This window comes from Onychostruthus taczanowskii, unplaced genomic scaffold, assembly GCF_017590055.1.
Source record: "Onychostruthus taczanowskii isolate IOZ18803 unplaced genomic scaffold, ASM1759005v1 scaffold55, whole genome shotgun sequence".
Classification (NCBI taxonomy): Eukaryota; Metazoa; Chordata; class Aves; order Passeriformes; family Passeridae; genus Onychostruthus; species Onychostruthus taczanowskii.
The window spans coordinates 5,298,821-5,326,708 of record NW_024503124.1 but is presented as its reverse complement, the minus strand read 5'-3'; the positions used below and the strand labels follow the sequence as shown (position 1 = coordinate 5,326,708).

The following is a 27,888-nucleotide window of genomic DNA, read 5'->3' as shown; positions in this document are numbered from 1 at the left end:
CTTGCTAGAAGTGCCCAGCTCTGCCCATTTTGTTTATGTCTCTTGCAAAGGGAAGGATTCCGTGCCTTCTGTACAGGATACCACGAAATATTTCCTTCCTCCTTGCCTCTCATCTAATGTAGGCTACACCTCACAAATGAGGCAGAACAGACTTGAAATGTTGTTTGTCAATGAAAGGTGAGACCAGCTCCTTAGCAACGCAAAGGATGTTGTTCATTGTCTTCTGCAGGAGCCCGTTCCATCCCACCCGTCACAAACGCCTTCCCGCAATCGCTGTCATCGCCATAAAGGCTTCCAGCAGGGATCCCCGCTAGGAAGTGACCAAGTTTGCACACCCCTTATGTTCCTGGCAGACACTGTCATCTTGTACATATTTAGCCTGATCACTCTGGCAGGTTATGAAAGACTAAATGGTGCAAACACATGTGGCAGATGCCGTTCTTGTGATAGCGGAGGAGCCGCTGAGCCCCTGTTGGGAGTGTGCCAGCTCTGTCTCGTACACTGAAGAGCTTTATACTTTGAAGCCTTCCACGGCTTGCCCTGAGGGACTGCTGCTGAAGTGGTAATAAAATTCAGAATGAGCCTCAGAAAGTCAACTTGTTGGTTTCAAATGGGGTTTTTCATTATTAAGCTTCCCTTTAGCAGCCATATGTAGAGCTGCTCTGTCAAAAACACCGTGTACCCCCTGAGAAAGGTGATTCAAACTGAAAAGATAAATAGATGGAAGTATAGAGCCGGCAAAGAAAGTGAATTGTTTGTGTGAGCTGAATCTCCAAATGGCCCTTGGTGTTCTTCAGGTGAGGGGAAGTGAAGGAAGTCTGGGAGTAAATGTTAGTTACTAGGAGCTCCTTCTGGCAGTCTATCTAGAAAATATGGACAAGGCATTCTTTGATCCTGAAAACCAGGCATTTTATTTGCATTAAAGATTCCAAACTGCGTGGCACATTTCAGGTTTTGAGCTCCAAATCTGTGGATATTGACCAGAACAGTAAAGATGTGGTTATAGATGAAGCTGGTGACAATAGTGGGAATATGTAGCAGCCCTGAAACATTTACAAAGAGCATTAAGTGCAACACCTCAGTGAGGCAGGTGAGCCCCTTAACTGAGGTAAGGCAGTTGGGAAGGTTGCACCTCAGTTGAGAGAGGAAATCATCTGCTCAGGATTATAGTCTAAATTAAGATGCCAGCTTGAAGACAAAACATTCGGCCAGCAGAACATAGCTTTTACCACAGCATATCAGTAAAAATAGAGTCTTTAATTACCTTAATGTAGTCTTGTATAACACCTCCCTTTCTCTCTATGCTATTTATTATCAACAGTGAGCTCACAAAGGTTTGTATTGGGTGGGGGTTTTCTTCTGAAATTGAAGAGATTTTAAATGTTGGGGGAGAGCTCACAAAGGTTTGTATTGGGTGGGGTTTTCTTCTGAAACAGAAGAGATTTTAAATGTTGGGGGGTATTTTGTTTTTCTCCAGCTCTCTGCAGACCTATGGGGTGTGCAGTTACTGAAACAAGGATCCTTAAAACTGAGCTCATCCTAACCTGCATATCCAAATGAGCAGGCAAGCATCAGTCCCAGTAACTCCTGAGCTAGGCAGCACTTGCTACAGCAAGGATGAGATGCTTGGAATGGTGTCCATAAATATTTATACTTTGAAAAGGTCTGTGGGAGGGAGAGAGCCCTGCTGTGCTGCAGACCAAGCAGATTCCGAGAGGCAGCCCCAGCCAGCCTGGCATTCAGAGGGGAATGAGGGTCTGGGACAGAGAGGGTCCAAGCACATGGGCATCCAGCCAAGCTGTGCCAGGTGCACAGAGCATTTTAATGGGTGTGAGGGAGAGCTGAGGTGTCTTTCAGAGCAGGAGGGGGAAATCCTGCCCTTGGACATGGAGGAAGTAAAATCTGCAGAGAGGAAACTGCACATTAGCTCTCTGTGGACAGGTATCTCAGGATTATTAAATCTGTGTAGCATGTTTAAGTTGCCTTATGCAGGTGCTCACTTAAAGGCCACACAGCTGAACCAGGTGAGAAGGTTCCTGTGCTCCAGAGGGCAGTGCCAGGGTCCTGCTGCCATTCCCAAGGCATGGGTGTTGGTGGCAACCACAATGCCCCCCTCTCCCAACTTCCCAGGTGAGCCTGCTGACATCTGCTCGGTCATTATGAAGATGAGCATGGGGCACCTCCTGGCCGCTGTGAGCATTGACAAGAATTACACTCCGAGCATCTCACCCGACCTGTAAAATTTATCTTTCATTACAGAGAGAAGTAAATCACAGCTTTGTAATCTGGCTGCCCCCAGTTATATTTACAGCCATGAGGTTCTACAGGGAGCAGTGCCCTCTCCATCCTTTTCCTCCTTTTTCATGGAAGAATGCTGCTGTGCATGCTGTCACTGAAAGAAAAAGTTACAAGAGCTTCCTCGTAGAATCGGTTCAATTTAGCTTCATCACACTAGTGCAAAGAACATATTGCAGCCCTGTGGTGGCCTGTTTTTCTGGCTTTTATTAATCCAGAAACCTTAATGATGAACAACATTTGTGTCATTGTCTACACAAATTTAATTTGTTTATGCAGTAGTTCAGTTAATCCTGCAATCTGCTTTTCTCAAATGAGGACAGATAATGGAGACACCGTTCTTTACAGGTCTTCAGGCTTTTAAATTCTGATAAAATCAGGATTCTTCACTGGGTCTTGCCACAGCTCTGAATTAAGCCACTTTAAATGTAATTACTGAAGCTGGCTGTACCTCAGGAACATCCATTAAAAGAATTGATTGACCATGCTGTTACAAGGAGGCATTTTATGAACAAACGATCATGATGGGTCCAGAACTGTAATTTATAAAGGCAAAAAAGCAGGTAAATACTTTATTAGTGGTTAATGAGAGGTTCACAAGATAACTAAATTTCTTCTTTTTTACCCAGCTACTTCAGGGAACCTTGGTCCTTGGCCATCTATCACGATCGGTTTATTGATCTGCAGAAGGAACTGCGCCAAACCCTGATGTCAGAACAGGTAAGAAAAATGACTGGCGAGTGCATTTTATTATTTAGGTAATTTGTTAGTGTTGGTCACTTTGATTTCTGCTCCCATCTGTATCCTGAAGCTTTATGTTTCTGTTTACCTCTCTCTTCGGGGAAGCCAGAGCAGACTGTGTACCTCATGGGGGGGGGTCACCATGTACAGCACAGTGTTCAGTTCTCTTGTTTGGGTATATTCTCAAATCTGCCAGTAGAACTCGAACTTGCTTTGTTGTCCATGACTGTATTTTTGCATTATAGCTGCAATTTTGTACAAGTACCCAGTGGAATCTGGAGCCTGGCTTGTCCATGTATCCCCCTTGGGTTTAGGAGTGTTCCCTAATAGGAATATGCTATGGGCCATCCTACACCTCTCTCAGCTGAGTCTGTGGGTAGGTTTTTCAACACCTAACTGCAGGGAATGGCTTTTGTAGTCCAAAGGGTGAAAGCAACTGGCTTTTTCAGTGATAAGTGGATTTCCTGAATAAGGGTGGAATTAAAATGTTTGCTAATGCTGTTTTACAGCTTTGGCCCTAGCACCATAACAGAGGCATAAAGCCTCAGCAGCCAGGAACTGCCTGCCCAAAATCCAAAGTCACTGTGCTCCATGGGGAGAACTAATAACAGCAGGTGTCAGGCAGCCCCCAGAGCTGCCTTCACCACCTCCTGAGGAACTTCTGGCTGATCCCAAACAGAGTTTGTGGTCTGATTTCAGTGCTTCCAAGCCAGTACCTGGGAGCACTTCACCCTGTCCCTGCTCACACTGCCTCTGCCTTTGTTTAACCTATGCAGTTCCAGATGGTGGCACTGGGTTTTAAACATGTGCTCAAGGAGTTTTTAACTCTGTGGAAAACAAATGGAATTGAGTGTAAATGGAGGCAGGGTGGCAGGAGGAAGTGAAGCCCATGGCCCATCTACCTCCAGGGCCCAATGCTGCTGCATCCCAGCTGCAGCCACGCGTGCTCAGCCCTGCCTCCTCCCCAAAGGGCTCAAAGCTATTTGCCTCCTGTTGTCCTGACCCAGAAAGGGCCTTGGTGCAGTTTAATTTGGGCTGTCTTGGAACACCTCTATAAAAGAGTACAAAATGAAGTTGTGTGCAGAATGAGGGGCCTGATGTGAAGTCTTTTTCTTGCCATCGTTCAAACTTATTTGTTGTGCTGTAAGTGTGAACAGCTTGAGAGAGAGGGGAGTTTGTGCCCTGCAAATGAAGGACTCACTTGCCTTACCCTGTCTTTGTGGCAGCAGTCCTGACACAGAGAGTCTCCCTGCATGGCCTGGAAGCAGCTCTGTGTGAGTCAGGATTACTATGGACATAGGTGATGGTATCTCCATCTGAATGAAAATTTGGCATTTTGGACTTTTATTTTTTTTCACAGTGGTTTTAACTATATTTACTAAATGTCACAATTTATGTTTTCATTTGATGTTCCTTCTGGGCACATTCCCAGATCCAGAGTAGCTACCATGTGCTCTTGGAGTATCTCTTAAATGCCTCAGGACTGGTTGTATTTCTGTATGAAGTAAGAGACCTACTGTTTTTGTCCCCTGATGCTCATATTCTAGCTCTTTTCAGCATGCAGAAAAATTACTAATGAAGGCTAAAAATGAGAGAAAAAGATATTTAAGAGCTGTGGGCATAAATGCACAGAAGTCAGATATTTCTGGTTAGTTTCCAGAGAAAGTGGAAATCGGTGTCCTGCAATAGGGGTAATATTTGCAGAAATATTTGCTAATCGAAGCACTAACTGCATAGAAAAGCCATTTTATGTTCTGGGGACAGGGGCCGTGCGTTTAGCCTGTGCTGAAATTGTCACCCGAGGCTGCCCTGGCAGCGCGGGGCTCTGGCAGGGCCGCTGGCACGGGGCATGTTTACCCCTCGGGGATCGCAGCCATGTGTTTGTGGCGGCGTGCGCAGCCCCGGCGATGCAAACATGCAGATGGCAGGGCTGGGGGCTGCACCTCCATCAGCTGCTGGATGCTGCCGCACGCCGTGGGCACGCGTGCCGTGCCAGACCTACCAGAACAGCACTTGTCCGTCAGGAATAATGGCCTGGTGCTCTGGCTGCAGCTGGGCCGTGCTGAGACTCGGTTAAAAGCCGCAGTAAATATAGGGCATGGAGCTGGGGGAAGTGTGGAATTCCTCTGGCAAAACCCCTCTGACAGGGGTCTCACATGGGTTTGTTCCACATGTACCTGTGGCCGGTTATTTTTGAGGGAGAGGGGAACAAACAGTCGAGCACCACCGGCCGCAGGGTGTACTCAGTGCCACCAGTGCGAGCTCCACTCCACGCCCCCCCTGCTGCCTGTATCCTAGCCCTGACATGTTTTCGGGCCGTTCTGGGACCCCGCTGCCACGCTCGGTGTCTCCGGAGTGTGCTCCGAGTCCCGTCTGTCTGACTGACAGCTCTGTCCTGCAGGTGCCCGGGCAGCAGCGCACTGCCGCCGAGCAGCACCCCGAGCAGAGACCCGGCCCGCCGGCGCTTCGGGAGCCCGTCCTGCGCTACCTGCGCCTCCACCGCGCCCAGCTGCCCATGTACGCCCCGACCGATGCCTACAGACTGATGCCGGCTGCAGGTAAGAGAGACGCGGGGGACAACGGGGTCTCGCCGTGGCGGGGGTCTCAGTGCACGGCCTTGGCAGTGACGGGGATCTCGGTGCGCAGCCCCAGCCGTGGGCAGGGGGGGTCTCGGTGCGCAGCCCCGGCAGTGACGGGGGTCTCGGTGTGAAGCGCCGTCGGTGAAGGGAGATCTCGGTGCGCAGCCCCACCGCTGAAGGGGAGTCTCGGTTCGTAGCCCCGGCGGGGAGGCGGCGGCGCGTGCCCGCGGGGCCGCAGCTGTATGCTAATGCGCCGCGGCCCGCCACCTGCGGGGCGGCCCCGCGACCCCCCGCGCGCAACCCCGCGCCGCCGCGGACAAAGGGCTGCGGGAGCGGGGCCGCGGCCCGGGGCTCTCCCCGCCACGGCTGCACCTGCCGCATCCTCGGGGGCTTCGCGCGTGTTTGCTTACACACCGAGCGCGGGGAGCGGGGAGCCTCTGCCCGTTCCCCGTCGCACCTCGTACCCGACGCGCAGCGTCTCGGGCTGAAACCGAGCGCCACCGTCGCCGTCCCTGCCTGTACCGGGAAGCGGGCCTAACCCGTTAGGGTTAGAGTAACAGGTTCGGTTACCACCGGGCCGGGGCTGTGGCTCCGCCTGCCCCGACCCCGCAGCAGCGCGGAGTTGTTCCGTTCGCAGGGTTGCCGGGCTCGACCGGGCCCTGACGACCCGTTCGTTATTCCTCCCGCTCGGACAGAGCCTTCGTTGGCCACCTGCTGCCGCCGCTGGGCAGCACCCCCGGCGGCCAGCCCCGCTCCCCTCTGTGCCGCCGCCGCCACAAGCGCCACTTTCGCCTCCTCCTGCGCCGAACTCCCCTCTCCCCGCACCCCGGTGCCGGCCGCCCCCGCAAACAGTCGGCCCGCCGAGAGCGGACGGTGCTCCGTGCCGAGCTTGCCGGCGGCGCAGCCCTGGCTGGCGGGCGGCCCGAGAGCACCACCCGCTGCCCGCCGCCGCCGCTGATTGGCCCGTCCCGCCGCCGCCGGCCCGAACAATGGCCCCGGCCCGCTTAAAGGCGGCGGCGGCCGCGCCGCGGGCAGAGCTAGGAGCCTCCGTCGTGGCCGCCGCCGGCCCGGAGCCGGCGCGAAGATGCCCCGGGGCTTCCTGGTGAAGCGCAGCCGGCGGCCCACTCCCGTGTCGTACCGGGCGCGCTGCTGCCGCCTGCCCCGCCGCTCCGCCGCCCCTGCCGCGGGACTCGCCGCCGCCGGTGCCGTTCGGGACGCCCGATGCAGCCGTGCAGGCGCTGTACAGCCCCACGAGGCCCGTCAGCAGGGACAAGTACCTGGAGCGCGGCTTCAGCCTGGGCTCGCCCGTCTCGGCCGAGTCCTTCCCCGCGCCGGCCGTGCCCGGCACCATGGACCCGATCCTCTTCGCCCCGGCTGACCTCAAGCTCTGGGCAGCTGCTGGCCACGCCGAGCCGCCCGCCGCCCACCCCGGCCCCGGTGGAGTCCCCGCGCCGCCCGCCCCGGCCGCGCCGCCTGCCTCGGGCCGCCCGCTGCCCGCCAAGCGCCCGCCGGGTGCCTCCGAGCCTGGGCGGCAGAAGGCCCCGTCGGGCAAGAAGACGAAGGCGATCCGCAAGCTGACCTTCGAGGACGAAGTGACCACCTCGCCCGTGCTGGGGCTGCGCATCAAGGAGGGCCCGGTGGAGGTGCCGGCCAAGGCACGGGGCGGCTGCGCCCGTCCGCTGGGCGAGTTCATCTGCCAGCTCTGCAAGGAGGAGTACGGGGACCCCTTCGCGCTGGCGCAGCACCGCTGCTCCCGCATCGTCCGGGTGGAGTACCGCTGCCCCGAGTGCGACAAGGTCTTCTCCTGCCCCGCCAACCTCGCCTCCCACCGCCGCTGGCACAAACCGCGTCCGCCCGCCACCAAGAGCGGCCCCGAGGCGGGCCGGGCACCGGCCGCGGGCCCGGGCCCGGCCCCGGCGGAGGAGACACCGAAGGAGGCGAGCGGTGGCAGTGGCAGCGAGCGGGACACGCCGAGCCCTGGCGGAGCCTCGGAGGCGGGCTCCGAGGAGGGGCTCTTCGAGTGTCCCCGCTGCGCCAAGCGGTTCCGCCGGCAAGCCTACCTGCGCAAGCACCTGTTGGGGCACGCTACACCGGCATCCACGCCAGCCCCGGTACCCGCACCGGCCCCGGAGCCCAGCGCCGAGGAGCTGCCTGCCGCCGAGTGCCGCCTCTGCCCCGTCTGCGGGGAGACCTTCCCCAGCAAGAGCAGCCAGGAGCGGCACCTGCGCCTCCTGCACGCCGCCCAGGTCTTCCCCTGCAAGTACTGCCCGGCCACCTTCTACAGCTCTCCCGGCCTCACCCGGCACATCAACAAGTGCCACCCCTCGGAGAACCGGCAGGTCATCCTGCTCCAGGTGCCGCTGCGCCCTGCCTGCTGAGCCGCCCGTGCCTTCCCCGCCGCCCCGCGCTGCTCCCCCGGGGCCGCCACACGATTAGCTTTAATACGGCTTGTGACCTGCTGGAATCTGGCTTTACACTTACCTTCCCGGGGTCTCTCTCTTCTTTTTTTCTTTTTTTTTTTTCTTTTATTTTTTTTTTAATTTTTTTTAATTTTGTTCCTTTGCTCTGTTTTTTATCGATGTGAACAGATCAAACTGCTTGAGAGAAACAAGCGTTTTCTTTAGTGTAGCCACAAATGCCTTGACTCTGCTGTTGATGGTCTCCAGAAAATGCTGTAGAAACTGCCTTAACTGTGACATGCCAACTTTCTGTTTCTGTTCGTTTGCCCTTACTAAGGTAGCTCATGAGTTGTCTATCTGTATATGTTGGTTTGAGTAATTATGTTATTTATTTGTTATTTATTTATATTAATTATGAAGATTGATATTATTTGATTGCAGATATTCTAATGCGCTTTTTTGTCTCCCCACCTGCCATTTCACTGTGCGTTTTAGAAGATCTTTTTTTCTTAAGGGATCTGCTAAAAAGGTTTTAACTTTTATACCTAGAATAACACATGATCTTAACCATTTTATCCCGTGCAACCAACAGCTCTTACTTTTAGATGCAATCTCTTTTTCTACACACATTATTTTCTTAACTGTTAGCTATTTATAGAGTGCTTCGATAGAACTGTTTCAACTGTATAATTATTTACTATTCGAATAAAATATTTTCAAATTCAAGCATGCCCCCACCCCTCCTGCTTCTCCCTGCCGGGCTGGCCCTGGGGGCTCTGGGAGGATGGGAGGGTGGGCTGGCACCCGGCTCCGCACTGCAGCTGGCAGGGTGCCTCCATAGGCACCAGCCTGCTCTGTGCCGTTTGATGACATTAATTAAAAAGGAATTAAAGGGAGGAGAAGAGCAGGGTGCAGCACGGCGGCTCCGGGGGAAGGCTGCCCCCTGAGCAAAGGGGTGCCCTGGCCATGGGCTGGAGCCCCAGCCCTGCCTCTGCTCTAGCCACCTTTGGGCACAGCCTGCCCTGTGCTCTGCTGCGGGGGAGAGCTGCCAGGTACCTTCCCTGGAAGGTGTTGCAGGGAAAGCTCGAGGAGAGGCAGCACCTGTAAGTGGAGAACTTGTAGATGTCCCTGCCTACGAGTGCTGTTTGCTGGGTGTCTGCTGGTGTGGGGCTCGGCAGAGCAGCGGCATCCTGCTTTGGCAGTGAGCTGTGGAGCTGGTGCAAAGAAGGCCAGGCATTTCTCTGCTTCTTGGCAGGGCTGGAGCCAGCTCCTGCCTGGTCCATTGTGCCCTGCAGTGGGGTTTCTGCAGCAACCTTCGATAACTGTGTATATAGATACATACATATCTATGCAGATAGATCTGTCTCCAGGGCTTGTGTTTGTATGGGGGAATCTTGATGGGTTTGGTCAGAAATGTTGTAAAATCTGTGTAAGTGAGGAAGGTGCATGCAGAGTTTGTGAAACCCCTCTCACAGACAGGTGTTGTATGTTCCTATAGCATCTCCCCCTTTGCCAGAAGGAGCAGCTACAGAGCCAACTTCACAGCATGCAAATCTGGTTGGCAGCCCCAAGAGCAAATCCCTGCTCCCAAACTGGGCTATGAAGGGCCAGGGGGCTCTGAGGGCTTGGTGTGGACACTGGGGCTGCTCCATCTTGGGGTAGCAATACCTTTGAGCCTTTGGCTCCCTGGAAGAGGTTTCCAGCCTGTTCCTGCCATCTTCTGTCACCTAAAGACTCCTAACCCTAACCCTGATTCACTGTGGGAAAGGCAGGTGGTGGAGCTTCCTGGAGGAAAGTTTCCCAGGAACGCTGAGCATTTTATGATAAAGCTTGTAGAGAAAGAACATCTTTCTAGAGAAAGTTTTGTTTGGGGTTTGTTTTTCTGGTGTTTTTTTTTTGGTTTTTTTTTTTTTTTTTTTTTTTTTTTGTTGTTGGTGTTGCTGTTTTTTGGGTTTTTTTTGTTCAGTCAGGCTGAACAGTACCAGTGTGTGGGTATGCTCCTCTTGTTTTGATTCCTAGGAAACTGATTTGGTAGTACCAGGGCTTATTTCAGGCATAAGCAATGCTGTGGTTTTAGCTGTAAATCGATGCACTGGAAAAGAGCACAGCCAGAGAGATGCAGGCAGCAAAGCCTGCCTGGCAAGAGGCGCAGTTTTGCCTTTCCTGGCTTCCCTGGCCTTGGAAAGCCCCAGATCCTGGGCTGTTGCAGACGGTGTTGCAGCTGTCCATGGAGCTGTCCTCTGCTCCCTGAGGGGACTTCGCCAACACACGTGGCTGTCCTTTCAGGCCACTGGTCACCATTTCCAGACGATGCCCAGCACATCCTCTGGAGAAGCCTAATGGCTCCATCCACACTGTCACAGCAGAGTCCCTGCTGAAATCCGTGCTCAAAGCCTGCGGGATGAGTAGGCCACAAAACAACAGCTTCATACCGCTGTCCATTTCCTAATAGTCAGATAAATCCATGTTTGTCCTGCTAAGAATCAGTTGAAATTTCTGAGGGCCAGAATTCCCCAGGTTTTTTGAACAGTCTGGGTAACCATCGGCACTGACGTATTGCATCTCCTGCTGAGCAGAAAGGGTGATTACTGGAGACTCCTGTGCTGGGAAGGAGTAAAGAGAGGTGACAGTGGAATACACTGGAAATGGCTCTGTTCACAAACATCCCGTTAAAGGGATGTTATTTGCTTTTCCCTGGGCTGCAGCAACCTGGGCAGAGCTGCTGTGCCTTTGTGACTGCAGCCTTTCTCCCCTCATCTGCACCACTGGGTCCTTGTGAGGCTCAGCCCTGACTGCCCAAGGGGTTTCTGGAGAGGTTCCTTGTGAGGCTGAGCCCCGACTGCCTGAGGGGTTTCTAGAAAGGTTCCTTGTGAGGGTGAGCCCCAGCTACCCGAGGGGTTTTGCAGGGAGCCATCAGCAGTACCATTTTGCATCTCATGCCACCTGGCAGTGAAGGGCATTGCACCACCAAGACAGGTTACAAAGCCTCCCACTCACACCAGTATCCTTTGGACAGTATTTTGGGGGTGGATGTGTCTTTTCACCTCACCAGTTCCTGCCTTGCACTGTCCCACTGCCCGGGCCCCTAGCACTGGGCCTCTGCTGGGCTCTGTCTCCTGCTCTGTGTCTGTGAAGTTCCAAGCCCATGTGTAGCTTGGTGGCTCTCCCAGGGGCCGAGCAGCACGGCTGAATCCAGGGAGCTCTCAGCAGCAGACCCTGGGAATGCAGGTGTTGCCTGGTGGGTGCCATGTCCTGGCCACCTGGCAGCACGGCCGGCCAGCGCTGTGCAAACAAAGCCTCCTGCCGTCAGCTAACAAATCAGCTGCTGATGGCTCCCGGTGCATCCAGCAGGAACAGGTTTGGGCACCGTGGAAAACACTGATCCTGCCCCAAATATGACGCAGTGGAGGCAGCTGGTGCAGAGGTTGCTCATGCTCTGTGCATTCAGGCAGAGGGGTTTGCCTGCTGTGCTGGAGCCTTGCTCCTCTCCGACTGAGAGCCAAACGTGTGGTCTGGGACCGAGTGTTGTGAGCACAGGGAAAGGAGCTGGGAGGTTGGATAGAGGAATACAGCATGGACACCATCCCTGCTCAGGGCTGCTGGGGAGCTGGGGCAAGGTGCTCTTGCCCTCAGGGGAAGACTCTCTGGAAGATGCTTGTCCCCAGGGAAGGTTTTTACAAGTTTTGGTAGCAACACCATGGTTCCTCATAGCCATCAGTGCAGTAAGGCATCTGTCAGCTGCCTTGCTGGATGCACTCACTGGGAAACACAGCTGGGCACAGCTCAGGGTTTTGGGGGGCCCTGCCCAGCACCTCCTGCTCTGTTTCTGGGGTGGGCAGCTGGGGGGTATCCATGGGACTTGGGCAAGCCTGGAAACAGGACAGACATTGGCTTTTGCCTTGGATTTCACTCTTCCTCACACAACACAAGCCTGTTTAAAAAAAAGGTATTGCTGTTGATGAGCTGGGAAATGGCTCATGGAGTCACAGGTGTTTCTCTGCGGGGTGCTGTGCCTGCAGGGTGCTGTAGGGTGCTGTGGTGTGCTGGTACCAACACACCTCCTGCCCCATTGCTGCCGGGTCAGGAGTGCTGGGTTGTGGTGAGTGTTTTAGGCTGGGTGGGACAACACTTCCCTGAAGCACCCAGGCAGCTCCCCTTGATGACGGATTCGGGTTTGCAGGTGCATCCTTACAAATGGCATTAAACACCTCAGATCCTTCCATGCAGGTAAGAAGCCTCATCAGGACTATAAATGGTTTACATAAAATGTGATTTACAGTCCATGTAACAAAGGTCTGCCTCTGGCAACATTTGATGCATTAATCATTGAGATGGGACATGCCAAGCATGGGCTGTCCTGTGCTACCAGCTCCACACCAGACACTGCCAGGCTTGCTTCTTACCTGTGCCATTGGATGCAAGTGCTGGGCTGCCCCAGCACTGTTCTGACCACGCTGTTTTCTCCTCAGCAGGCAGCCAGGCACTGAAGCTGGGCAGAGCTGGGCACAGTGGAGGCAGCCGGAGCCCCACACGGGCACAGGAACCCTCCTAGGAGCGCATCCTCCTGACACGGTAATTGGGACATTATCTGCAGCAGCCAGGTCCAGTTAAACCAGCTGTTCCTCTTAAAAAAGAACCACTGTTTTTAAGCTCTAATAAAGCCCCCTCGCAGCTCTGAAGGCGAGGGCATGCACAGCCCAGCCTGTTCCCACCCGCCTGCTGTACTGCTCTGCTGAGGCTTTTCAGCCTTCCTTAGGGAATGGGGAAGGTGAGTGAAGGGAGGATTTAACCAGAGCAAAGGCTCTGCCTCTGCTGGGGGAGAGAAGGAGCATGGTTCAGCTGCAGGTTAAAACAGGTTCTGCTTTCTCAAGGTATGGAAGCACGGTGTTTTTATTGGCTCATTTTACAGGTTTTTAGAGGGAAATTACCTGTAGCGCAACACCAGTTCAATGACAAATGTGAGGAAAATTATATACAGTTGGGAGTGTCTGAGCTGGGAGGTTTTGGTTTAGTTACACACACACAGAAGAAAATCAGAATTTATTACATACAATAAATTATAGTTTGCATTTACCCCTGGATCCGTGGAAGTATCCAAGGCCAGTTTGGATGGGGCTTGGAGCAACCTGAGATGGTGGAAGGTGTCCCTGCCCATGGTAAGGGTGGAATGAGATGAGCTTTCTTGTGCTCTTCCAACCCAAACTATTCTAGGATTCTGTGATAAATGTAAAAAATATATTCCTTTTATAGCAGTATATTCAATATAGAGAATTTATAGAAGTAAACTTCAGAATATGTAGGTAATAACACAGGTAATGTAATAGGTAATAATAACAGGTAATATGTAGGTAATGTAATAATATATTACATGTAATAATATATTACAATATATATTTTAATGTAATAATATATTACATGTATTACATCAGAGCATATTATATTAGACAATAGATACTAATATGTCTGTTATATACTGCCACTTAGACAATGCATATTATTATCTACAGTACATAATATCAGCTATGCACTATATATAATTACTGAGGCATTGCCAGTGCTGATGTAATGAAACACTCTTGTCTGACAGGAGGTTTTGTCAGCTCTGCAGCCAGGATTTGTGTGCTGTGGAGGACAGAGTGTAGGTGTGCACACCTGGCATATCCACTAGACACACGTCAGTCATGGTCTGAAATACTGTTATTGTATTTATATAGTGTACTGAATTCTCCATAATGCACATCATATATGTGCCAAATATTACATGTTCATTATAACATGTTATATAGAATTCATACATTGCTGACATGATTGATATGATTTTCTTATATACATTTTAAATAAAAGGATACTGCATGTATTTGCACACAATATTACAATTAGCAAAGTAATGTTATAGTTTTTGTCACGATATGTAATATAACTAAAATATATCCCAGGGATATGTGCATATGTAGCTATACACATATAATGTAAAGGTAATATATTGTATTTAGGTAACCTATAACCAAATTTTGAATTAAATTATTACCTTTATAGTCAATATTTAATATTCAAAACCAGGTATTAATAGGATAAAATATATAGTCCATATATGATATAATAATTGTATAATATATAATGTATATCACATTATATATCTTATATTATACCTAGATCATAGATCACAGATTGCATATATTTTCCTGAATGTAATAATATATACACATTGTGTGTATTTAATACCTATAACATAAACATGTACTCTAGCTAATAGAAACATCAAATATTAGACATATTTTTTGCAATACTGTAGCATACAATATATACAACATAGGATAAGATCCCTAATATATTTTCTGTAGTTAAAGAGAGCATATTAATAGGTGTAGGAATAAGATAATATCTATACAAATGTTTGTAAAAAATGTTAGGCATCCTTCTAAAGCTGAAGGAAGGTATAACTAGAGGGGATATTGAGAGGAAATTCTTGGCTCTGAGGTTGCCGAGGCCCTGGCACAGGTTGCCCAGAGAAGCTGTGGCTGCCCCATCCCTGGAAGTGTTCCAAGGCAGGTTGGACAGGGCTTGCAGAAACCTGGGATAGTGGGAAGTGTCCCTGTCCATGGTAAGGGTGGAATGAGATGAGCTTTAAGTTCCTTTCCAACACAATCCATTCTGTGACTCCATGGTAAGTGTAAACTAGTCTACATATTATTTAATTTAGTAGATTGTTTTTAATGCCATTTTTGCAGCTGCTGCCGTCGGTGCAGAGCTGGGGGTGCCTTGGGCCCATGCTCCTGCCCCATGCCGGACTGGCTGTGCCAGCGCCGCTGCAGCCCCTTGGCTGTGGCCGTGTCCTGTCCCAGTGCCCCCAGCCCCCGAGGGTGCCCTCAGCTGTGCACAGCCACACGGCCACAGCTGCCAGGGCAGCGGGGACACACGGCGGTGCCAGCCCCGCTGAGGGGCACCGCCGGCTCAGAGCGCTGCCAGCACAGCCTGAGTGCACAGAGCAGCCCCAGCCTGCTCTCCACTCACTCGAGGGTGGTGCTGGGCCCGGGGCAGGGATCCTCCTTGGGAAAGGTAGGTGGAAGCTGGGTTCCCAACAGCTCCTGAGAGTGTGCGGTTACTTCTGCAAAGGGAGCTTTATCTGGAGCTGGCTGGATTCACTCTCCATTTCTGGTTAGAGCACCTGAAAGCTATTTAGGAGAGGACTTTGCTGAGGCTTTTCAGCAAAGGAAGGGAACTTTGCTTTGTCTTTTCAGACATAGTTATGGCTGAGTGCAGCCCCCTGCATTTGCTTAAGGAATGTCGCTGTACAAAATCACCACGAAAAACCTCTTGTTTTCAATGCGGGTGGTTGGGCCATGGGACATTACAGGGAAGCAGGTTATGGACAGTGGCTTCTGGGGGCCCCAAAAGTCTGTCTCTGTGCTTGGCACCTTGGGCAGGGCTGGGCTGGCAGGAGGTGTCACCCTGCAGGGTGGCAAAGGGCACTGCTGCCACGTGGGGTCCGCAGGGCACGACCGTGGGTGCCCGTGTCAGTCACAGCGTGGTGTGAACTCCTCAAGAGCACTCCAGGCTGGGAACGCCGCTGCCTGCTCCGCACCTGGCGGCTGTTCCTGCCAAGAGGGACAGAACCCGCGTCCAGCAGGGACCGTCCCTGTCCCCTGTGAGCCAGCCCTGCACAGCCATGGCACCTGCAGCAGCTGGGCCCAGTGCCAGCAGCACCACCAGTGTCCTCGGAGTTCCAGCCCCGGCACCTCCCACCCGCCGCCACACACACCACACAGGTACTGCCTTTTATTGCTCTGGGGAGAAATTTTATTGTGAGCAAAGATTTATTAATTTTGTGAGGGGTGACAGAGTGGCTTTGTCATCCAGTTCAGGGTGCAAAACCACAGCGGAGTTTATACAAATTAAGAGTTTTTTGACATCAGGAAAACATGATTTTTCATTGATGTCTTAATTCTTCCCTGAATTAGAGGTACATATTGCTCTAAGGAGAAAGGGCTCCTTACTCAGAAGGATGCCTTTGAAATTGTTTCAGACCAGCTATTGGATAACTAAGCGCCAGACAGACTTGTCTGTCCAGCCCTGAATGTAAAATAAATTAAAATACATGTTTTATTTTCTAGGTTCCTTCACTGACAGAAAATCAACAGAAGCAAAGCCCAACTGTGAGGCAGAAAATCAAACCAGTTGTCCAAGCCCTCAGTGACAGAGGCTCCTTCCTGCAGCTGCACCAGGTGAGTTCCTGTTGGGCAGGAGGCTGCGCTGCTGCCCCTCGGGCACAGAGTGCAGGGCAGAGCCCCAGGGCTGCCTGGGCATCACTGCCATGGCTGGAATGTGCCCCACAGGCACAGGGTGGCCTCTGGCCAGGTGCTGGCACTCAGACGGTCAGACAGACAGATGGCTGTAACACCGAGTGTAAGTGCAAAAACAGATGGGGGCCCAACGGCGCATTTCCCAAAAAACACAATCCCTTCTATTAAAGCAACTCCCATTCTGTTGGGAGGTGTGCATGTGTGTGCCCAGGAGCAACCAAGCAGCAGCAGCACAGGGCTCTGTGGCTGCTGGATCTCAGATTTCTGTTGCTTTAAAATACCTGGGATTTAACTATAAAAATTTTCACCCCATCAACCTACGACACGTGTAAACCAAAACACATCAGCTACTGCCAACATGAGCTCTGCTCACTACAGCAGGTGCCAGGAGGACATCCTAAGTCCTCAGAAGCCTTCAGCTGTGTTGTACTCTGGCTAGAGACAGGTCAGCCTGCTGGGACAAGGTGAGGAGGTTACCCACACTGTGCAGGGAAGGGATCATGGCAGGAGTGTGGTTTTTGTTCTTCTAAAAGGGATTTGCTTATTCTTGTTTTGTTTTCCCTTTATTTTATCTAGGGAGCAGTTCCAGTGAGCAGCCAGTGCACACACCACAGAAAGGCCACGGCACTCCTGCAGTGGGACAGCACCAACTGGAGAGCTCCTCCCTCATCCACCTGTGCTCCAGCAGGGAACATCTGCTACCTGGCCAGTCACAGGAAGACCTCTCTTTAGAAGAAACTCCTTAATGCACAGGTAGGTGCTGCCTGGGATGACTAAAGCGATGCTCTAAGGGTACATTAAATAACTAGTTTCAGTGCTGGTTCACCTCTGGCTGCGGCACCTGCACCCAGGGGCTTGGGGCCCTTGCTCACCTGGTGCCAGTGCCGTGGTGATGGTGACACAGGTGACATCCGATCCCCAGCCATGTCTGACCAGACTGGGGAAGGGCCATTTCACAGAGCAAACCCCTCGCCTCACCCCTCAAGACGTATTCACCCAGACTGCCCTTTCTGATCTGTGCTCAGGTGCCGTGGCTGCCCCGGCCACAGCTCCGTTCTCCGGGGTTCAGGTGGACACCTTGCCGAGGGCGCTAGCAGAGCTTCCTGGAGAGCCTGCTCCTGGAGGCACGCGAGGGCGAGGGCGGCTCCACCAGCTCGACGCCAGTGGTGTCAGCGAGGTCGGCGCTTGCACTTGTGGTGAGGCAGCCTGGAAAACAGAGCGGGCAAGGAAAATCCAGGTCAGGACAAAACAGCCTGTGGCCTCAGAATAACCGCGTGGCACAGCACAGCCCCTCGCCTCTTCCCAGCCTCTCCTGGCATCGCTCAGGTGAACTTGACCTCCAGAGGAGGAATTTGCTGTAGGCAGCTGAAGAATTGCCATACTGCGCTTCCCAGGGAAATCAGGGATTTCTCTTTGCCAGCTCCCAGAAGTGAGGAGCAGCGAGGTCCTGAGAGGCCATCAGTGTCCAGGTGAGCACTGAGCCCCCCAGCATCACCCCCTTTTGGTCTGCACAGCCCCTGCAGCCCCTGATGGCTCTCAGGGCCCTAACAGCCCCATGGGAGGGAGGAAGGAAGCTCCCATCCTGCTCACTTCAAGCTCCAACATAAAATACTTGTGGGTGATAGAAAATTTGTGTGGGTGATACAAAACTGTTTTTTGCTGTGTGTCATTAAACTGTTCTTCTGTGTTTGGCCTGTTACAGAGAGCTGGAAACAAGCATTCCCAGCATGATGGCTGGCAGATAACTCTCCTTGGAAGGTGCCTTAACCTCTGGAAAAATCCTAAAGAATCACAATTTCTTCCACTACATGACAGGTACCCTTGTTACTGATGTTTACGGTCACCACTGGGGAAGGGTCTTGTGGGGCTGTGGGTATGGGGGGGTTATGCTTTGTTGTTGAGTGGAGTCACCTGCTGGTTATTCCCTGGAGGCCAGGCCTGCCCAGGCTGGCTGAGGGGGAACAGGTGAGCACATGGTCATTAAATGAGACACTAATAACCAAAACCAGGCACAGTTTCTGTGAGGGACACGCTCTGCCCTGCTCCTGAAAGCTTGACCTGTCCCAAGGCATTTCCCCGGGGAACAGTGTTTCATCAGCTCCCTAAGGAAACAGTATTTTTAAAACCATGTTGCAATTCTCTCCCAAAGTGTAAATACAAGTTTTTTATTACAGGTAGGAGTGAGGAACAGCCTTGGAACCAGGCAGGGAGAGCACAGGAATGTTCTGAACCCTCTCTGAAGGCTGGCACCACTGGCACCCCCTCTGAACCTCCTGAGGGATGACTGTGAATCCTCCCTTCACCTTCCTAGCCCAGGTAAATCCCAAACGTGCGCAGAATGCCCCAAAGCGCAGCCAGGGCCTTGGCTGAAGCTGCCCATGGCTGAGCTGGCCCTCGGGTACAGGTGAGCAGGGCACTGTCCTTGCAGGACAGGTGGGGACATGGCCACAGATCAGTGTGGCAGCAGGATGAGCCCTCAGCTGCTGTCTGAGGACAAAGACTCACCCTGGCTCGGGGCTGCACTTCCAGCGTGAGGTGTAACCTGTGCTTCTGCTTGAGCAGCTCTGGGTGTTTGAGTGACTGAGAGCAGGAGAGGAACAGCAGCAGCACAGCTCGAAGTGTGAGCCCCTTCAGCCTGCCTGCAGCCCTGCGTTTGCATCTCAAAGACAGCCCTTACTTACCAGATTGGTTCTTTGAGAAAAGTGACTGAGGGGAAATAGCACATTTTAAAAAGGTGGAAAGTGTGACTTAGCCTGTAAAGGCATTTTCTGTGAAAAATGGAGAGCTGTCAACTTTGGATTAAAACAAAACCTGTGGTGCTATTGGCTGGGGAGAAAAGTGTGGGGGAGGGAAGGCTTCTCGAGGGAGGTGTTGTGCTTGACATTCCTGCAGTGAGGCAGAATGGCAGATGGTCAAAATAATAGTTTTCTCCAAATGGACAAGCTGAAGCAGCTTAGAAGTAAAAAATAATTACCAGGCGCATATCGCGGGATGTATTACCGTGTGTGGATCATGGGAGGCATTATCTGGCACACACAGAGTTTTTAGTGTTCACAGATCGCAGGAGGCATTACTGGGGCCATTACTGTACACATATTGTGGGCATTAACGTACGGGAGGGCATTATTGTGTTGTTTGTAGGAGGCAGAACTGCACCCTCGAGGCAGAACCACGTGCGGAGCGCAGGAGGCGCGCGCAGAGCAGAGGAGGCAGAACTGCACGCGGAGTATGGGAGCTACAAGGCAAACACAGAGCATGGGAGGCAGAGCAGAGGAGGCGTGAGCTGAGCATGGAGCACAGGAGGTAGAGCTGAACGTGGAGCAGAGGCAGCAAGGGAGGAGGAGGGGAAGGAGAGCTGTTAGTGATGGACCGCAGCAGCAGCAGCAGAGGGGCCTGCAGGAAGCATCGCTCTTACCTGTGGCTGTTACTGTACCGAGAGCATTAACACTCTAATCTAAAGGAGAGAACAAAACTATGTCAGTGAAGGACCAAAGGGGAGAACAAAACCATGTCAGTGCAGGACCAGCACCCTGTGACTGCTGTGTTTGCATCGCCTGACACAGCACACCCCGCTAAAGGTGGGAAGGGGAGCTCCCCTCAGGGACCTGCAAAAACACACACCCACGCACTTTCTCCTGGGGTCTGAGGACTGAAACAACCAAGGGAGGGAATGTTGGCAAAAATCGGAATGAATATTCATTGTGCTTCATCTTCTGTCAAACCTGCTGCTGTGGGATGGTGGTGTGCAGCTGCTTCATGCCTCAGCTCCACATCCAGCACTGTTGCTGGTCACACCATTTGAAATTGGCTAAAATTTGAGGCTTCATGGAGACCTGAAGTGTCTGTGACACTATAGCCAGATAAAACTCCAGGAAGTGAGCAGCGCAGCGATCCTGGTGCCAGAAGTCCTTGAATGGATAAATCCTGCAGCCACACACCTGCACTCAGACAAGACACACACACAGACACAGTGGAGGGCCTCTCACAGGTGAGGCTGCTTAGAGAGCATGAAGCTTTTAAAACACATTTCTTGCAGGAGGGATTAAAAACAGAATTAAAATATAGATGGTAGCATTTTAAATGCAAGGTTACCTTGCAGGAAGCCAGAGAGAGATGGTGTATTGCATTTTAAATCCAGTCCACAGAATAAACCTGGTTCCTTCCCCAGGGCATGTGCTCTAGGAATGGCATTTTAACCACTGCTCATGAAGCAGCTGAACACCCCTGAAAGCAAGGGTGGGTAAGACATGACCTGTAAGGATGCTGAAGATTGGTACTTGAGAAGAACTATAAAGTTTTCACATGGGCTTGTGACCTGTTACAGCCCCCTGTTAACCTTTCAGCCAGGACAGGTCTGTGGAAATCTTTGTTTTCCTTCCTAGTAAATGCAAAGGTAATAAAATTCCAGAGAGAAACATTGTCATAAATCTGCACAGTGTTCCTGCTTCCAACTCCCAAAGACAGGCTCCAAGTACACTGTAAGCAGCATCCTGAGCCTGCATAGAAAAACCCATGGATAACTGAAGCTGGGTTAATCAAAGCCACACGCTTCCTCTAGTGTCCTGAAAAGCTGTAAGTGACACAGTAAAGAGACTCTGACACTACAAGTTAATAACAGGGGCAGAACAGACCTTAAAATGGCACCCACAGCTCCCAGCTCAGGTGGGAGTTCCTGGCACCACTGTGGGCCTCCGTGGTTTGAGCACCTCGGAAATAAGCCTGAAACGTACACATTGAAGTTTAATTACTCTCAAACTGGAGCAGCTGCTGCTGAGTTTTGCAAGGCTCAGCCTCAGGCAGGGGGACCCCACCAAGTGCTGGGGGTTATGTGGGTGTCACAGGTAGGGCAGCCCAGGCCCTAGCACGAGGCCACAGGACGGCTCTGCCCTGGTTCTGCTCTGCCTCTGCTGCAGGTCTCTGCCAGTGCCTCAGTGCAGAGGGAAAATGTGGAGGGGCCACATTGCCTGGAGCCTTCTGCAAGCTGACAGCTCGAGCAGCTGGAGCTGTCACCCAGCAGAAGAGACGGCCCATCAAGCTCATATTTTTGTCCATCCCAGCACTGATTGCTAGGATAAACCCTCCCTCACCACCTCCTCTCCTGGAGAGCATAGCTGGGGGAGCACCCTCTGAGCCAATTAATTACATGGAAAAGGCAGGGGGCCAGGCTGAGAATCCTGATGTGGCTCTCACCCCCTACACTGGTGGAGATCCCAAGGGGAACATGAGGCTTGAGGGGGAAGCAGTCCCAGCACCTGCCCAGCCTCGGGGGACGAGTTTGGACTGTCCACCCTCAGTGGTGGCACAAGGGACAGCCCCAGCACACCGGGCAGGCGGCCACTTCCTTGGGGCTCTGCAGGGATCTGGACCCTCTGGAGCCAGGCCTGGGCTCCTGGGCATTCACCTGCATCAATCAGCCTGTTGGGCCACAGAGCTGCTGCCCCCAACGCTTTGTGGTACCTGTGACCCTGCCCTGCTTAATGCCAGCCCATTCCTGACCCTCATGGGGACACTGAGGCAGCAGCCTTGCCAAATGGGCAGGAAAATTATGGGCAGAGCTCTGATGACCAAGGAGCAGCTCCCACATCTGCTGGTGCCACTGCAGGAACTTCCCAAGGGCAGCCCAGCTGCAGCAGGCTCCAGTCTGCTGAGGATGAGAGGTCCCCGTACCTCATCCCGAATAGTCCTCACAGGGAAGGAAGAAGAGAAAGCCCTGGAGTCTTGCCTCCTGTGGTAACTGTCCTGGCTCCTCTGCTCCACTTCCCTCAGCTGTTCCTCTTTGTTCCCTGCCTGGACAGCCTGCACCACCATGGCAGCACCAACTGCACAGTGTCCCACCTCACCTGCTGAGCACCACGCCCAGCAGACCTCACACCTGCTCCATGCAGCAGCAATTCCCTGTTCTGCTAGTAACCAGGACAGTCAGGAATTTCCTAAATCCCATATATTAGAAACAAATTGTTCAGTTTCAGGTAACACTGCCACATGGATTAAACCCAACCCCTGGCACACACTGCGTGTGCTTGGATACTGTGGCACAGCTACTCAGTTTTACATGTGTATATTTCTAATATTCCCAGGAAAACAGGCAAAAATACTACATAGACAGATAGATATACACACACGGAACATGGACACAGATCTGACAAAACACCCTACAGAGCTTTAAGGAAAAAGACAAAATGACAAAACCCCCAAAGTAGTATAAAAACCCCAGAAAAACCAAACTAAAGCAAAAGGAATCCTTAGCTCAATTACTGTTACAAAAACCATCAGTCCTGTTTAAAACAATAATTACTCTGGGTTTGTTTTTGTTTCTGTCAAAAATATATTTTTAATCTGCATGTCCAAATAATAATTTTGCTTTAAAGTGGGAAAGATAAAGCTCAGCATTGAACAAAAAAGTGGTTTAAAATAAACCAGATCTTGTTTGCTGTACATTAAAATATTTTATACAAGAACTTTACGCATGTAAAAGTCCAGAGACAAAAGAAAAGCATGTGTCACCTTTGCAACAAAAAGGCTGCAAAATCTCGGTTTTATGTAAATCAGCAGGCACAGCTCCCGGGGTTTTAAAACCAGGGAATGCTGAAAACCTCAATAGTTCCTCGACTCAAGTGTTGCGCTTGGGCAATGCCATAATATTCATTTAAGAATCCATTTATCAACAGATACCACATGTCCAAGTTTTCCAGCACAGTTCTTCTGACAAGGATTCTTTAAAAACATTAAGCTGGAGAATCCAAGATGCTTTCTCTGCCCATTCCACATTACCCATTAGCAACTAAAGAAGCCAAGATTTACACTATATCCTCCCTGATAACGCTGAGCATTGTGCTTTATTTTCCAAGTCATTAGCATGCACAAGAATGACCTCATGGTGAACAGATGCACTTGGATATGGCAGTGATTAGATCAGTCCTCTCAGCAGTCAAGTGTGCCCGTTCCCATTAACCCCTGAGGCGCCGGCGGCAGCGCTCCGCTAGGGGGTTCCCCAGAACAGCATCCCCTCGGACAGGATCCTTGTGGTGGGAAAGCTGTGACTGGAGAGTTCTGGAATATCCAGCAGCCCCTTTCTCTTCCCAAGGTTAACACTGTGCGTCTGGCTGCTGATCTTACACTAAAACAGACCAAAGCCCCAAGGAGCTACAGAGGCAGATGAAGTCAGGGTGCTGCTCTGCCCACTTCAGCTTCACCAATTTTTTAAAAGAACACACAAGTATTTCGTTGAATCACTATTTCTGGTTTTGGCTGAGAGAGCAAGAATATCAGGTTAAAGCCTGTTCACTAAAAAGGAGAGAAATCTGCGGAGGGAAAGAATGAGAATAATTCAATAGTGTTGGATTATAGAGGATTTCCTGGGCTGCCTCTCAAACCCTGCCTAATTAAAATACAGCATGTAATGCACCAGTTTAGCAACAAAGGGCCATATTCCCAGCTTTTGTTCCTAATCTGCACATCCCCTGCATGAGTTTGGGCATGGCCATTCTGCCTATGAGGCTGCACTTTCAACACTATCTGTAATCCATACAGGGAGTTTAAGGCTCTGTTCCTCAAAACATTAAAGGAGATCAACTGGACAATTTTCCTGCAGAAAACGCAGCACCTGCAAGACTGGTGACAGGGAGACTAAGCCAGGGCAGGAAAATCACATCCCACATGAGTCTGGGGATGCGTCCCCAGGGGCAGCATCAGAAAACACAAAAACATCCAGTTCCAAGAATTATCTCATAGTCAGGGATACCCCAGTATGTCACCGAGAGCTGTGTTTGATTTCTCCCTGTGCTGGGGTGACTCCTGAGAACGCTGCACTGTGATAAGCAGCACCCTTACTCCCTGACCCTCTCTGCTGCACACATCATTTGCAGCACTGACAGCATCACACTTGAGGGGCATTATAAGAATCAGGTCAGATGAGAATTAATCTTAAATTTACCTGAGCAGTTTATGCTCGGCAGAGTCAGCAGTACTGACTGGCTTGTACTCCCACCTGTGTCAGCTCCATACATCCCACAAAATCATCAAGGCTGGAAGAGATCAACAAGTCCAGTGGCCAACCCAGCAGCACCATCATCACCCCAAGGTCATGTTCTGATGCCTCCTGAACACTTCCAGGTATGGGAACCCAGTGCCTCCTGTGTCAGTGTCTGACCACTCCTTCAGGAAAAAGTGCTTCTTTTTATTAACTGCTCCCTGACTCCTTTTTTCTGTTTCAGAATAGAAAAATGCCCCCTGTATTCCAGAGTGGCAGACAGGTGATCCCTGCAGGTCCAGGACAGGTGGATCTATGCCTGGAGCACGCCTGGCTGGAGAACAGCAGAGCTGCCAGGACTGCATCCAGCCTCCCTGCCGACTGCTGAGGGGCATCTGATGGAAAACACATCCCCATGGCCACAGCTGACACTGCCCCTGCTCATCACTGACTAAATATGCAGGAGAATCAGCAGGTAATGTGAGGAGACTCTCTGAAGCGGAGATTCTGACACCAGAAGTCATGGCCGGCCTCCAGTTCATGAGCGGGAAATTAATTCTGAGGTTCAGAAGTCTGAAAATTGGGTCCTGACTGGGGGAGGCTTTGCACTTAAAAGCAATTAAAATAATGAAATCATACCCGGGTACTCTTGATTTAACAGTGTTCTGAAATCCTCAGCTACTGGGAAACAGTTTAAATGTGTTTGGCATACACAGCTTATCCTTCAGAAAGTGGGGCTGCGGAGGGGTCTGCCCTGTCAAACCACATGTGACACAATACCATGTGCTAAGAACAACACGAAAACGAAACACAACTATGCACAGAGCAAAAGCAAAACGTTTAGAACAGATCCCTATATCTACAATTCTATTTGCTGATACGTCGGCAGATAAATGATTCAAGTGCTAACAACCAGCTCTGGGCACGCGCCGCGCTCCTATTGAAATGGGCGATTTTTTTGTCTCAGACTTTTGGCAGAGTGTATAAAAGAATTTAATGCACAGCTGTTCTACTTTTTAATGTAGGAAACATTAATCAAAGCTTTAAGTTATAAGCTTTCCTAGCGTTGTTTAGTATTCCAGTTCAGCAGAGATCAATAGATCCATCCCATGTTCCCTGACGCCTCTCCAGGACGAAGAGGTGCGATTATGTAAATGGCCCCGGCTTCCTCCCCCCTCCTGCCAGTGCTTATCTCCAAAGCCTTCTGCCTGCTGCTCCTGGCCACCACTGCCCGGCCAGCACAGGCCTCTTATCTCCTCACAAAGCTCCAAGCACGCCAGGATTGGAGCCAGCAACGCCAGACAATGCTGCACGGCTGGTTTTATTCCTAAGTGATTTATGTGAGCAAATTTAATTTCTTCCTTCAGTGTTTCAGTTTAGATGGAAGATATCTGCTAACAAGTCAGGCTAAAGAGAAATAGAGCAGATGTCCTGCAACGTTTATACAGGTTGGAAATAATCTATTCAACAATCCAAAAGAGAAGCAGGGAATGATGAGAAAGTGCCAGCGTCACCCTAGGAGTGTCAACGACGGATTAAGGAATCTTTGTTAGACAGACCAGCACATGGTGACCAGATACTTTCTGGATGCTGGAAAAAAACCACATTTTGAAGGCACTAGAAATGTGCATTTCAGAGCCAAAGCTCCCTTTCAGGAGAGGTTCACTTAAACTTAATCAAACCAGCCGGACAGGGATTGTGACTGCACACTAACCTAACCCTCCACAAGGCACATGAGGAATAAATTCCCGGAGTTCGGCACAATGCTGTCACCTCTCAGCAGGCGGATGACTGATGAGCACTGATGTGCATGCACACACACACACACAGAGACAGCACAGACCCCCCCACACCCACAGCCCCATCACAAACCCCGCAGAGGCTCCAGGCCAGGTGCTGCAGGGCAGCCTGCAGCGCACTCGCCTGCATCCCGCAGGCCGCCGCCATTCCCTAACAGCACCCCGTTCCTGCGTTTCTTGTGCATTAATCCCTGACCCTGGTAGCTCAGCAGCATAATCCCCATTTAGCATTAACAGCAGCTTCCCCTGCAAGGAACTATTTCTGATAAGTGAGCCCCAATTCAGGCCTCACTTTTGAACAACATATTCCCAGCTCAGCAAGAACCCGGAGTCCTGAATGAGCCCGAGCCCATCACTGCGAGAAAGTTCATTAACCTTGCTGGAGTTGGAGGTTAACAGGATAGCTGAAGAAAGGAGCAGTGTGAATAGCTCTGATGCAAAACAAATTAAAATGAATGTCATCATTCCTTTTGATATTCATTAGTTGATTCAAGGGAAGAATAGTCGTCTTAAATTTGCAAGCATTTATCTACAAAAAACAGGTGTACATCTGCTGCTCAAGTGCTTCTTTGGGCTACAGAGAAGAGTAATGTGCAGAACTCACCAGTTCCACCGAGGGAGTAGCTGGGAGAGGGACAGAAGACCTGAGCGGCAAAATCCTCAAACGTCATCACTTCTTTATGGTTCTGGATGATGGCTTCGAGGTACAGAGCTCTCTCCTCGTAGCTGCGGTGCCCCGTTAAGGAAAGGCGTGTGCAGAACTCAAGGCTGTCCCACGGCATCCCCGAGCACCAGCCCCCAGCCCCACATCCACACTGACCGGGCTGGAATGGGCAGGGAACCGGATCAGAACTGCCCAACGGTTCTGAATGGGAGCAACAAGGAGGGGATACATTCAGGGCTGGAAATTCAGGATATCACCTCTTGAGTTTCCTGACTGAGAAGCTGTGACCTGGGAGCTGCCGAGTACAGGAGCAAAGCCCCAGATCACAACCCACCATCACAGACAGGCTGTGGCACTACGGGAAGCTCCTGGCACTCAATATTCCTGTTCCAATGACCAGAAAAGTAACTAGATTGGAGAAAAAAAGCTACAGGACAGAGGGATACACCCCCCTCCCCCCACATTCATTTGATCACTGGACTTCTTAGGAGAAATTAAGCACAATAAACCAATTCCAAAAGTGTGACGGTTGTATTTAGGGCAGGTGCTAGAAGGTGCAACCTTATGTATCCCAAATAAATGATGCACGGTGGACAAACCCAGCCCACAACTTGCATGCATTATGGCCTGAATAATGCGGACAACAAAGCGAGCTAACATCGAGACTATTGCCTTTTAATTAAAACTCGGCAACCTGGAACACACAGCATTCAAATGTGTAATCAAAAACCAGTCACCAATAAAACTTACAAGCGTAACAAGCTGAAGCAACTTTCCAGCTGTCTTAATAGGACCCCTGCTTGCGGCAGCCTTTCACAGCGGAGAAAGCAAATCTTCCCCTTTTGTGTGCAGCTTCTGTCTGCTCAGAAGGTGAATCATACACTTCCAATAACAGGATAACGCCTGGGACAAACCTACAATGGGCTGGAGAGCCTCATGTATGACTTTATGAATTAGGGCTCGCAGGAGCCAGGATGACATCTCATTCTCCGTTTCCTCAGCGAAAACAAAAGTTTTCAGCGCCTCATTGTGTTTCTGTTATGGGGAAATGCACTCGAGCTCTGCAAGGCTGTTCGGTGGGAGCAAAGGCCAAGCTGAATTTAGAAATTAGGAGCAGGAGAATAACACCAGTGACAACAGAA

At 51.2% G+C, this 27,888-nt stretch overlaps 3 protein-coding genes across 3 annotated transcripts in view; 2 read left to right on the top strand and 1 right to left on the bottom strand.

Annotated features, from left to right (window-relative positions):
• Nucleotides 1-6,153, top strand: part of CFAP61 (cilia and flagella associated protein 61) — an 83,172-nt gene extending 77,019 nt beyond the window's left edge. Inside the window, exons 24-26 of the mRNA XM_041417153.1 lie at nt 2,925-3,015; nt 5,438-5,709; nt 5,763-6,153. Of these exons, the coding sequence (XP_041273087.1) occupies nt 2,925-3,015; nt 5,438-5,709; nt 5,763-6,153 (754 nt within the window). The remainder of the gene's footprint in view (nt 1-2,924; nt 3,016-5,437; nt 5,710-5,762) is intronic.
• Nucleotides 6,154-6,604: 451 nt separating this feature from the next.
• On the top strand, nt 6,605-7,993 carry INSM1 (INSM transcriptional repressor 1). The gene is given in 3 exon segments (XM_041417229.1): nt 6,605-6,659; nt 6,662-6,761; nt 6,763-7,993. Coding segments are annotated over 3 exon segments (1,386 nt in total).
• A 7,795-nt stretch (nt 7,994-15,788) lies between these two features.
• Nucleotides 15,789-27,888, bottom strand: part of RALGAPA2 (Ral GTPase activating protein catalytic subunit alpha 2) — a 95,309-nt gene continuing 83,209 nt past the window's right edge. Inside the window, exons 39-41 of the mRNA XM_041417284.1 lie at nt 26,687-26,808; nt 19,730-19,768; nt 15,789-17,520 (exon numbers count right to left, since the gene is read on the bottom strand). Of these exons, the coding sequence (XP_041273218.1) occupies nt 19,764-19,768; nt 26,687-26,808 (127 nt within the window). The 3' untranslated portion in view covers nt 15,789-17,520; nt 19,730-19,763. The remainder of the gene's footprint in view (nt 17,521-19,729; nt 19,769-26,686; nt 26,809-27,888) is intronic.